This window comes from Aedes aegypti, chromosome 3 (genome assembly GCF_002204515.2).
Source record: "Aedes aegypti strain LVP_AGWG chromosome 3, AaegL5.0 Primary Assembly, whole genome shotgun sequence".
NCBI classification, from domain to species: domain Eukaryota; kingdom Metazoa; phylum Arthropoda; class Insecta; order Diptera; family Culicidae; genus Aedes; species Aedes aegypti.
In genome coordinates this window covers 59,455,568-59,468,846 of record NC_035109.1, presented here as the reverse complement: position 1 = coordinate 59,468,846, position 13,279 = coordinate 59,455,568, and the positions used below count along the sequence as shown (strand labels likewise).

Below are 13,279 nucleotides of genomic sequence, written 5' to 3'. Positions count from 1 at the left end.
TTCACTCTTCTTGCCAACTTACCAAAATACGTCTTAAAAAGACACAAACATTACGTAATGATTCGGGCTCACTTCCATTTCGCTGTAAATACTGTGTGCTATGTTTTCGTGAATAAGGCATGTTAAGCTAATTCAATCCGTTTTACCAGTGCTGCCAGTGCCAAAAATGATTGTATTTTGCTTTCCCGAATGCAATAGACAGTGTAAAATGTATACTTCTTCTAAGTTGAAGATTTAACTTGAATACATTTTAGAAATGTTGATGTATTGAGCTTCATTGATTTTGTACGAGCAGTGATACGAGCTACTAAATAAATTGCTGCAATACATGAAATTTAATAAAACTGGAAATTCATTCCTATTTTGCTGAACAGTCTGATCTTATAGTTTACAGTAAGTTTGGGATTTTTGATTTATCCTTATTATTTTGTGGTAGGAACGATGATACTTTATGCCCTGGGAAGTTAAGGAAATTTCCATTACGAAAAGATCTTGGACCGACCGGCAATTGAACCCAGACACCTTCAGCATGGCTTTACTTTGCTTTGTAGTCGTGTTATTTAACCACTCGGCAAATGGATTCTCCATAATCAAACATCTAAAAACTCGATAAAATTATATGATTTGATTTTGTGCATCACCCTAACGGACCCATCACTAGGAAGGAACGATGCCGGTGCTGGTTGTTTGAATTTCCGGCAGGAAAATGTGTTGCATTCCGCAGGGCTGCTTCTGCTGCATGTGTGAAATCCGCCGCCCTTCATCCAGCCCGGTGGACTGTCGGATGGATCATTTTTCCTTCGCTGTCTTCCATCGTTTCGGGTTTGTTAGTTTTGATTTTATTATTTTAACTATGGTGATCGTACAGCGGAATTTCTAACTAGACGAATTCTTCGTTATTCGTTTACACTTACTTTGCTTAGATTGGAAGAGTTGTTTTAGTTTAGAATAGGTTACAGTTATGAATGGGTATTTTAATTCTTGAAAACTGTGTGTGTAACAGATCTGTAAAATGTCTTTTTTATATTCAAAATTAACTAATCCAATATGTAATATTATTGGAATGCCTAAAGCTTAATGATAGTCCACGGAAATTGTGTAGAAGGTGAATAAATTATCATTCAAAGTTTACAATGAACGCAATACGAAGATTTAACTAAAACTAACTCATATGTGCGTTAAGTGTTCGCAGTGTAACATAAGAAAGAATGCCATACTTTTTGGACCATTGCTGTATCCTTATAGTATATGTATTCCAAATTATGGCGCTACCGGAGCAGAGCTAATGCTGCCTTTCAGCTAGTCTTACTTCTGTAGTAGCTCCCTTTGTAGTATGGAAGTGCTGTTGTTGCATTATTCTGTCTATACAGTGATGGCCAAGACATTTTTTTCAGAAACGTTGAAATGTGTCAAATCACATTTGGAACAAAAAAAAAGCATCAATCCGATCATCGCTGAAGTTATAAACAGAAATAAAATGGATCAAAATTTGAAGGATTGGTTTATTTTATACCCAAAAAATAAACAAGAAAGTTTTAAGCTATTGGCAAAAGGTGTCTAATTTGACTGGGATCTAACAGCAGTCCAAATATTTGTTTGACTCTACCTGAATTACTCTAGTGACAAACAATTGTTTGGACAGGTGTCAGATCCTAGTCAAATATTTGACACCATATACAAACTTTAGAAAGATGAACTTCTGAACGTCACTGCATTTCTTCACTTCCTGCTGCAATATTGGAAGGCTGCATGAGTGCATCCACATTCATTCTCGACAAGAAAAAAAAAACCATGCATACAAATCTACCTTAGAAGCGCTCCAAAATACAGTCGAATGCTCAAATTGATAGTTGGTGGGAATGAAGGCAATTCTTGTAGGTTGCGGAAGCATTAAATAGTAAAGTCAGATTCCCGGTATAGTTTTCGGAAGAATAAATACTGTGCAATTTTTCAGTCGGGTGCCGATGAAATGCGATGAATTTGGTTTCGCCGCTTTTCGCTCACGGTGCAGTTTGGGTTCATACAGTTGAGATGTGCATCTGATTTTTATTTGAATTTCAATTCATTTATTAATTGCCGAACATTTTATCAGAACCATCCAACCATCATTTTTGTAGCTTTCTGCCCAGGATTTTATATGCAAAATGTCTAATAATTATTTAAGAATTATTAGAATGGTTCTTCCAGGAATATCTCGATAGAAACCTTCATGAATTGCACGAGGCATCATTCCAATTGCTGCTACTATTATACATAGGCGTATAAAACATCAACTTTTTTCGTCATTTGAAAATCAATGTTTTTGAAAAGTTTGTTAAATATCATTTCACAGCTGCCTATTTGCCTGTTCAATGAACTGGGCAGCAAGGAACTATTATTAAAAAATCAAAAATATGAAATCCCCTGGTGATGATGAAATTTTCAACATCCTTATAAAAAATCTTGCCAATGCATTTAAAGTTGAAGTATGATTCCTTATACGCTTCACAATAATAAAATGTTCACTGTGATTTTGTTCTTCCATTTCCAATTCTTTATTTACTTTGCACTATATGCTTATCACTCTGTAATCCATGATTTTTTCCCCTTGGATTTCCATATTAGCATGTCAAATTAGTAGTCTCTACATTTCACCATCCATAGCTGCATTTCCTAACTTGTTGCAACTCTAGTGCACCCGACCCAACATTAAAGTTTCACGGCATTGATATTGCAAAGCGCTACCAGCAGTATTAATATTAATGATCACATCAAAGCAAATATCCTCAGCATTTGCCTTAGCTCCCACAAGAGTGTTTACCCTTTTTTTGCATCCACTGCGTCCCGACGGATCAGATTCATATTGTCAGTTGTGCGTGTTTAGATGCGGCCCAATGGAGCCGTTTCGGCGATGGTACGCTTCAGTTCGCGACTTCTGGAAATACAACCCCAACGCAGCGTTTCTTCGGCTGCCGTATCTGATGATGGCTTTTGGGGCAGTGCACTTGGAAAGCACCCATCACCGCTGGAAGCGCTGGATGATGGTTTTAAATCGCTCCCTGGCAACGTACCAGTACTGCGTTAGCTTGGTGGCTATTTGTCTGGTAATGTGGGATGGGAAGGACGTTTTTGCGATGATTTGGTCCGTGGCAGTGGTGGTCAGCTTTACGGTTTGCAACGTCAAGGCCCGCATTCTGAAGCATTATTTGGGAGTGATTCGTGAAGTTGGTCACTTTATTGACGGACGGCCGGGGAAATCTGGCGATGCCGAGTTTGACGGGACCACTCGACATGATGTTTTTCGAAAAATGCGTGGAATGTCTGTGGCAGTGTACTTGAATTGTGTTTGCGTTCAGGTTATTATGGCGCTGCCTATCGAGCAGATTCAGCGACTGTTCGGAACTCCGAGAGAATTTGAGGAATTGGGACCAGTAATGGCTCAGGTGGCCAAAAGTGCTGCTCTGGTGTGGAAGCCGTTCCTTTGGATGAGCAGGTTATTTTGCGGTACACTTACTTTTACAGGGCTTTTGGTGGCACTCATTGCGGAAATCAAGATTGTACATCATGGATTTGCTTGTGCTATGGACGGTGTAAGGGCTGCAGTAAATGGCGATATGCATCAAGTGCATAAACAAGCACTGTTCTGGAAACTATTGAATCGGAATATAAAACATCTTGTTTATCAACATACTGAGATTGTAAGGTAATAAAGAAATGAGTAATTCTCGTTGTAACCAGGCACACAAATCTGGAGAATCGAACACACGTTCGAGCTAAAAACTCAATCGTTTGCTCACCATAAATATATGGTTGAGCATAAATCAGCAGACAAATAACGGTTTAAAAACTGAAAAAAAACATTGCCATGTCAAACATTTGTTTGTGTCTATAAGTCGTTGCAGAACTTAAATTTTACAGCATTCATCGTAATTATCCAACTCAGAAAAATTCGTTGGATAAATGTACAACTTGTGCCATTATCATTCTACAACTTGTGTAAACTACCGTTCTGATTCATATTACAGACAGCTTCAAATTCCAGACACTCTGCTTTGTATGGAAAACATTTCATACGAAATGTTCCAATTATTGCTTTTCAAAAGTTTTCACTTTCAAGGCTCGTTTGAATAAGCAAGCTTTGACAGCTCACGCTGCTTGATTGGCTCACACTTTTACATAAATGTCAGCTTCCGCGTATCTCTTTTATAAAGGCCCAGCAAACCAGAGATCATATAAGGATGTAAATTTCAAATTGTATAATTTTGCATTTTACGTTGGAGTTGGATATGTTGCAAAATTGAATTAATTGAAATTGTTTATGAAGTCAGTAATTTGATCTGATTTAAATTTGCATCTAAACAAATTCCAACTTCATATAACAAAATATGTAACTTCAAATTGTCATTCCCTTGCGATTTCTATTTCACTTGATATGATTCTATTATAATCTTGAATGAAAGATTAGATATGACTTCATCTGATGTAAATATAAAATCATACTGGGGAAGAGTGCACATCGCTGGATGCATCTCAATAACCATGCATAAACCGATCAAGCGGTACACATGAATAAATTGATACTGGATATTGAAATATCAATGTTTATCACAAACGCAATGACATCACTTCACATAAGATTTCTGCTTATTTTCTTCCATAATCACTTCACTATAAGGTGGATGTACTGGGTCAGCGTCTGAGGTCATAAATTGCTCCGCATTTACTCTCCTGACTCACGGTGCTATTACAGTTTCATACCTACGTTTACTTGATGAAAATCACAAATGAAAGATGCTTCAGCGATTTACTTATTAATTATTACAACTTTTAGTGTAAAACTTGAAAACCGATGGTCACAATTTTGCAGCATGTCTCACGATTTTACATTTATATTTCTTTGCTATGTTTGTAAAAATTAAGTCATACAAAGTGCAACACATTGTCATACGCGTTAGTCATACTAAACGCCAACTCAATTCGTTTCGTTCGAGTTGTATTGGCTATGATTAATTGCCTAAAATATATGTACGGTTAAAAAGTACAATACGCCCCCTAAGGAAAAAAGTGCTCTATCACTACTAGCAAATACATTACATCTAAAATCTGTTATGTTGGGTGTTGTTTATTTAGTTATTGCTTTGAACGCAATCGTGCCATGTAGCTACTGAAAAGGCTACAAGATGCTTTTTGTAAACGATACAAATCATGACGTTTCAAAACAAACCGTGCAGTATGCCCTCCCGTAGAAACAAGTTTCACAGCGTTGTAGAAATGTTCTCAAATAGAATTCCACCACCTGCTAAGCTTAAATGAATCCATAAGCAGTCGTCTTCCGGTAAAAGCTTGTTTAAAAATTACAATAATAAAGCATGGACGTCATTCACAAAAAGGCTTGCTTATCGGACGGATCATATTTACGTGTAAAAAGCCTCAATCCTGTGAGAATGACGTTAAGCGTATTGCCCCGTTCGGGCATATCACTCCGAATTACCCTATATGGCCTCCAAATTTGTGCGAATAAAGGGAATTCTCACATTTTCAACAATTTGGTGTTACCGAATTGCGAACTCTGTTACGTGAACAAAATTTTTGGCTGGGAAATAATAATAATTACTAATGTATCATTATTGTAGCAAACTGATGTATTTATGATATGTATCGATGAAAACTTCTCTTGAACATGGGTGGCAGTATAAAAGGGGTAGACGTACATACCTGCAGATGAGCTATATTATTAAATTTATATTTGCCAGATTTCCGTGTTATTCAACAGTGGCTGAACGGAACAGTGGTAGCCAATATGATTACCGATCTGAAGATCATTTCGTGAAGACTTGCATCTACTCGTTTTGCCTTTTTTTATTTTTTGTTTGTTTGTTAAAACCAAGTCATATAAAAATACTATTATATACGAAATTATAGAAAGCACCAAACGAACCCGTCTGAAGTTGTATTTCCCACACTGCATTTTCTGGAATGTACGTATATGGCCTCCACTTATGTCCACATAGAGGGAATCTGTGCATTTTAAACAATCTTTCATTTCCGAATAAGCGTTCACTTTACTGATTTGAATCTCAGTTATGCGAACAAATTTGTTGGCTGGGGGATCACTGGGTGTGATTGAAAACTCAGGTTATTTTCTTATGATTTTGCATAGAACATCGTTGAATTATTAAACATTGCGGATAATGCTTTTGGAATCTGTGAAATTTTTGAAATTTTCTGTACCAAATGAGATGTGAAAATGTTTTACCAGGGTTTGTGTTTTACGAACCATTGTGCCAAACCCATACATGACAAAAAGAAATTAAAGAAGCAAAAAAACAAGCCGGCTTTCAGTGATCTGTCTCGTCTCTCTCAGATTGTGTGCGGCGGAGCGAACACAGTTTACCTGAACGACATTCTAAAACATGTTCTACACACTCCTAAAAAATATACGATTTACGTCTTTTGAGCATGCTGCATTGTTTGCAAACAACATTTTACATACAATAAAGTAACAAGTTTGAATCGCTGCTTTCTTATCCGAGTCAAGTAGAGAATTTGGTTATCATTCGGAGTGAAAATTTTTGGCGGCCATCTTGAATGTTGACGCCATTTTGGTTTTAGGAAGAAGAAAAAGCGTTTCCCTTTGTCGGCACTCATGTTGAATTTTAAGGGTACTGCTGGAAACTGGTCACGCTTCTTCTTATTTATGTCGTTATATCCCTACTGGAACAGATCCTGCTCTTTAGCCTAAGTGAATATAATATAAGTTGTCCGATGGACATTTTTTTGCTACCAAAAATATTTTTCGGCATGCGTTTGAACTTAATGGAACAGCATTAATTTGTTTTCTTTCTATCTTCTATTTCTGTGCTGTTACGTCAATAGGGCCTAACTGACATGAGCGATTACTCTTCATCGATCCTCTCTTTCGTTGATAACTTCGCTAAATTAGATAAATCTCTAATGACGCAAGATATAGTGATTCTTCATCCTGCAACATAAAAATATGTTACGAAAAGAGAATCTTTTTTTTTTTTTGAATAACACAAAGGGAGAAACGATGAATGCAGATAAGCCCTTATGAAAAAGCAACACAGATTTGATCTTAGACCGCTGAATGCAATTAAATATCTATTGTTGATACCATCCACCATACACATTCACATTCAGTATCATTTTTTACAACAACAAAAATCACATCCCAATAATATTTTCAGTTTTCAATAGTTTTGCACCATATCTTCAGATGTTCTCAAAAATTCTTCTACTCTTAAAATTTGCTTCAATTTTAATCATTGGTCGCCTGGATCTGGAGATATTCCGAAAATCCCTGGTGAACAAACGCGATTTGTAGCGATTTGTATACCTTTTTTATGATAAAAAAGTGAAGCTGCTGGCAATAGAGAATAATTGATTTTACGTGACTACAAAATCATTGGAAAGGATACTGGCAGTATTATTTTTATCACGAGAACAAGTTTTGAATTGTGATAACTTTTTTGTTCTTCGATATGTATGCACTAGTTTTTCACTAGTTCTCAAAAAAAAAAAATTCTTCAAATTTCGAAATCTATGTCCATTGATCATTGCACAATGGTCTCAATCGACAATTTTGCAGAAAAACAGGCTGTCTTCAGAGAAGTTGTAAGGCGTAATAATTGAGTTTTGCATCATCTTAGAAAATAGGTGATTAGGGATGTCTTCATTTAAGTTATAATTTAAAACCAAATTTTTTTGTGCGATAAAAATGTTAATATGGACAAGTTTGCTGAAGATGCTTCCTAATCTTCATTTAAGCTTTGTAAATTAATTTTGAATGTTATAACTTTGGGTGGACCAGAAAAATCAGTTTTATTGGGATAGATTCAGTTTGACGCGAATGTGGTCTTCTGTTGAGTTGTAGAGAAAACTACTTACATATTTTTGCCGCACATTTCAAGTTTGTTATTCTTATCAGTTTGAAGTTATAAGCAAATTTAAGGGAAAACCATGAAATGCTTTTATATTTCCATGGAGTTGGTTTTCTTTAAGTGCCATTTGAAGGGCCATACAATTGACAACTTTTGCTGCAAAAACTGTAAGAACGTATTTATTTTAGAATTGATAAAAATCACTTCAAAAAATACGCTCGAAAACTCTCAATACATCTGTAACTCACAAGGTCTTCAAGTTTTTTTTCTTTCTTTATTATTGAGACTTCCAACCCTAGGCTGGTTCATCTCTTAAAAAGACTTTCAGTCCTAGGCTGATTTCTCTCTTTAAGTTATCGTTGCTGGTTTCAGAAAACTTGTAGGTTTCAACAAGGTCTACAACTTTACCATGTACAACTTTTTGGAGAAATGAGAATCAAAAAATGTTGAACCTATAACTCAAGTAACCACTAGCCCGTTAATTTTCCTTTTTAGCTTTAAAGGGCTATTATACGGCCAATTTACGGAACATCAGCTCCTGGGAGGGAGAAACCAATACGAAATTTATGTACGTCAAGGTGAGCCGAGATTCTGCTGTCACGAACTGTCACTGTGAGCCCAGATCTAAAACAATGGACAAACATGATAAAAGCGCGTAATTGATTAAAACGAATTTTTGCGTAGCACCTTTTATCCTGATTGAATATAAAGTGTTCAAATACGCATTATTTCACTTTTTCTAATAAAAACGAAAATTAAATGCACAGAAAACTTTGGCCCTTTTTCCATGTTTGTCCAGGACGATCGAAGGAACACAACAAAAGAAAATTAGCGATTTTCATCAAGTCTGCCTTGATTGTCGTTGGCAAGCTGGAGTTTTCTTGCAATTCGAAATAACTTTGTGTCATATTTCGTGTGTAATATCGGTGCCTTTTTTCCAGGTCGGCTCTATTACAGCACTATATTGGCACGCAGGGCGAATTAAAGTGCTATGTGGTTACTCCGGAATGCATTTTAGCTACTAGTTATTGTATGATTTCTTTAAGTAGAAGTAATATAATTTAACTTTTATTATCTCAATTGTTTCCTAAACTTGTACACCATTTGGATATTTTGCCTTTATATCAATGTTAGATTAACCTACCATTGCCAAAGTTGTGTACTCCATAACACTACTGTAAGTGGTAGAAATGATAGTAATTACAGTGATACAATTCCTAAAGTTCCTGAAATTGCAATGGAATAATTTTCTACCGCTTAACATTTCTTAAAAAAGTTGTTTTGGAAATCTTGTGAGTGTGATTTTTTTCAATTTAAGGAAAATTTTTATGGAACCTACTCTATATTTGTTCAAATTGACTTTTGTGTCTACGAACTTCATTTTTTTTCAAAACCCTATCGGCTGGTTTAACCCCTCTACTGGCAGCTTTATTTTTTACCGCAAAATTCAAATTCAAATCGTTATAACTTTTTTGTTTTTCAATATTTTTGCACCATTTTTTCACAAGTTCTCAAAAAACTCTTCTAGTTTTAGGATCTGTATCGATGAGTAAGCAATGAGCATTTAGGTTTCTGGAACCACGCTGGCCAAATAAAGATCATAAAAACATTCAAAAAACATCATATCGTAATTTTCAGATATCTCCAAGAATACTGAACCGATTTGTATGATTTTTTCAGAGTAGTACCTGGCGTTATATAGCCCACATTTTATTTTTTTGATAAATTGATCAAGAACAAAATGGCCGCCAAAGACATTTTATATGGAAAATGTCGGTCCCCCAAGGAACATCGAAATATCTTAAAAACCAGATCACCAATAATTAATATCGACAGGGATTCCTAAACTAGAAGAGTTGTTTGAAATTGTGCAAAAATATTGATAAACAAAAAAGTTATGACGATTTGAATATTTATTTTGCGGTAAAAAATGAAGCTGCCGGTAAAGGGGTTAAGCCATAATATACATGACAACTTCAGATGTGCAACTTTATTAGTGATGGGTAACTAAGTTTTACATAGTTTTTCACTTAAATTTGCTTATAACTTAAAAACTACAGAAATTACAAACTTGAAATGTGCAACAAAAATGCGATTCATTACTTCTTCTACAACTCTTTTGAAGAAAGAAAATTTATAGCAATGAATTGATTTTTTTTAGTTCACCCCAAGATAAAACTTTGAGAATTAGTTTTCTAAGCAGAAAAGTTAGATCCAAAGCGTCTTTAGTAAACTTGGTTGGTATTAACATTTTCTAAGAGTTTGCTGGAAAACGAAACAATGAATTTGCTCTAACAAAAAAGTTTGGCTCAAAAATAAAACCAAAAAATGGACCACAATAATCAACTTAGAACATGCCAAACTCAATTGCGAACAAATTCTTTGAAGACACCATACGTCTCAGATCATCGAAAACAGATAACACATTGTTTTCCTACTTAATCAGTGATTCGGACCATTGTGCATTGGTTACTTGATTTCGAAGATATTCTAAAATTTCTTGGGGACCGATATTCCTCATATAAAAATGGCGAACTCACCAAGGGCGAAAAGTCACTTAAATAAAGATAAATAATAATAATTACCCATATAAAATTCATTTGGCCGCCATTTTATTTTAAGGTAGATTGGATTAAAAGATGCATTTGGTACCTGTAAATTCTTCATTTCAATCAACGGTCTCAAAGAGACATTATAAAAGAAAAATATCTATTTCGTATACTTGATTAGCCTTTGTTTAAGTAGGAATGTAGTGACAGAAAAAATAATGATGGTAATCTTATTCTTCTCTCGACTTGATGGAAGAACCAGCGATCGAAAACTTGTTACTTTGATGTACATACTCAGTCTTTTTTCAGCTTTCTGATGATGACCTCATAATTCAAACAGAGCATTGCATTAATTCGCTCCCAATACGACAATTCGTCCGGTGGGGAGTGCTGCTGTCGTCATGATGATGGTTGACGAGAGCAATGTCAAACTCATTAATGGTTTCAAAAAATTCGGAACAAAATATTTATTATCACCGCTTACTTCACTTATGTATGAAATTGAATGAGATCCAATGGTAGAGAATTCATTTATCTACCCAATGGTATTTTTAGGGGCAGCGGAGAATGTCCCGAAGCGTGTTTTATTCAAGCGCGAAAATCGCTCAGGCGAAAGTTCCAATGAAACTAACCTCACATACCCTGGTTTTCCAATCTCAAACTAGTGCTTCTACAAGCCGGATCTCAATTTTTATGAAAGTAGTGCAATAATATAAAAAAACAAACGTATGTAGAACATAGAGAATGGATATTCCTACCTTTTCCGCCTAACTGTTTCAACGTGAACCGTCTTATATCAGGAAAATAAAACATTTTTCCCCACAGCGGCATGTGATGGATGCGTGAAAAATCAAATCTCTCATCATCTGACTAGTTGCGCTACCAAAGTATAGATGGCTAACAGTATGTTGCGTTTTGCGATTGGAAGCGTATAGTAAAAAACGTATTTTCTAATCAAATTCTTGCAGATTCAAAATGACCGCAATTTTTTAAAACTTCTAATAAAAGCTACATATTTTTCTTTACGATGGTACTAAGTTTTCTTTGTGTTTATTGGGAAAAATGAGGCATATCACGTGATGAAATGCCGAAGGTTCATAAAAAATGACACTTCCGCAAACTGTTAATCTTGCTGGCTAATGAGGGGTCCATCAATATGAACATTCCAAAACAGTTCATATCTTGTTTCAGCGAACAGTGACAAAAACTGAATGCTAACTATACATGTGTAGATGGCGGCCTATTTTCAGCGAGAATTACTAATATACTACTTTTCAAATAGGAAACATTGACACTAAAATATAATTTTCATCTTACAGAAACGTGAATCTGTTGAAATCGGCCGTCGGAAATTTCTACTTCGTCATCCATTACTATTCGTTGGCCTGTGTATCGGCAATTATCGCGGTAAGCTTATTCGAAGGATTTTCGTTCGGCTCGGTAGCAATTGCCGGAACTGCATGTGGCTATTTCGCCCAGTGCTACTGGTGGTGCTACGTAATCGATTCTTTCGAGGATTTGGTAGGATCGCAGCGTGAATTCGGTATCCACGAATAACGTTTAATTAATTTTGGATAATATTTCTTCCGCAGAATTTCCAAATCGCTGAACAGGTGTACTATTTGAGCATGGAAGTTCGCTTTTTGGAGAAGCTTCCACGCGAGTATGAAGCAATGATAAAAAGTTTGATGCTCGTACAGGTCAATGCTGCCAGGAGTGACCTGTTCACCTGTGGAGGAGTGTCCCCGATATCGATAACAGGTTTTGGGGGTTTGTGTAACCTGACGTATAATGCAATCAAATTTGTGTTGAGAGTTTCGTAGGTATAATGATAGGCTATTAAGACAGAAAAAAAATGAATTGTGCTATTGTGTAATATTCAAAATAATAATGAAAAAAATGTTAGAAATCATGAATGAACAATAATTCTCCTTCTATTTAAAATTGCTGAGAAATTACGTTAGAATCGTCTTACAAGATACCTGACTGTAAACGAACACTGAAATTTCGAAAATTCACCGGATTTGGTTGGACGCCTATGGTAGTAACTGTACTTATGCAAGAAACCAACCAAATGACTATTTACGACTACTATCAGTGTATGACTGCTGAGGTTTTTATATTTGTAAAAGCTATTGCGCCTGCTACCTCATCAGATTGCAGACCAAATAGAAGCTTTGAATTGTTGCTTTCAGCTCGCCCGCTGTAGTCAGTATATACCACTGCATCCACGCGAAATCATACAGGAGTTTGAAGGTATGCCCCAAAAGTGTATTTCTCATGTATATATTTTTCAAAATTTGAATTGCTCAGTACTGTTAAAAATATTAAACTTCATATCATGCTCAATTCTCAGAACACTAGAAGTTATACCCGCTAAAACAGCATCATGCGCCAAGGACCTAAAATCACCTCTCCAGCGATATAACTTGAAATGTCCAATGTGTGTATGCCGACTTCACTGCATCAGCATCATCCATTCATAAAATCAGTCGGTTGGAAAAAGTTCCCATGAATTCGCACTGCAGTGCACCGGTCACATACAGGAGCCACCATAATTATTCCCATATCCAACTTTTGCAGTAGAAGCAAACATCATCATCCTGGCCAACTCTTGTGTAGAAGAACATGCTGCATGGCTATGCAGCAACCCGTCACTTGAGACTCTGTTCCTAGAACTGCAGCCGTACCAATTCCTGGAGAGGACATATAGTCCGTTAGTTTTCATCACCTGCCCGGACTCACGCCCAACTCGGTGTAAAATGTGCGGTCAGTGTCTCTCTATCTCGCTCTTGTTCCCTATAAAGACGACGTATGAGCACAGTTCCGGATTCATTCATGTGAACAGTG

General features: G+C 36.1%; 2 protein-coding genes across 5 annotated transcripts in view; one reads left to right on the top strand and one right to left on the bottom strand.

Annotated features, from left to right (window-relative positions):
• LOC5566573 (ABC transporter G family member 20) overlaps positions 1-13,279 on the bottom strand; it is a 161,860-nt gene that overhangs the window by 64,572 nt on the left and 84,009 nt on the right. The window lies entirely within an intron of this gene.
• Positions 2,857-12,336, top strand: LOC23687621. The gene is made up of 3 exons (XM_011494976.2): positions 2,857-3,682; positions 11,749-11,950; positions 12,022-12,336. Exons 1-3 carry the CDS (start codon positions 2,874-2,876, stop codon positions 12,250-12,252), a joined length of 1,242 nt encoding a protein of 413 aa, XP_011493278.1. The 5' UTR covers positions 2,857-2,873; the 3' UTR covers positions 12,253-12,336.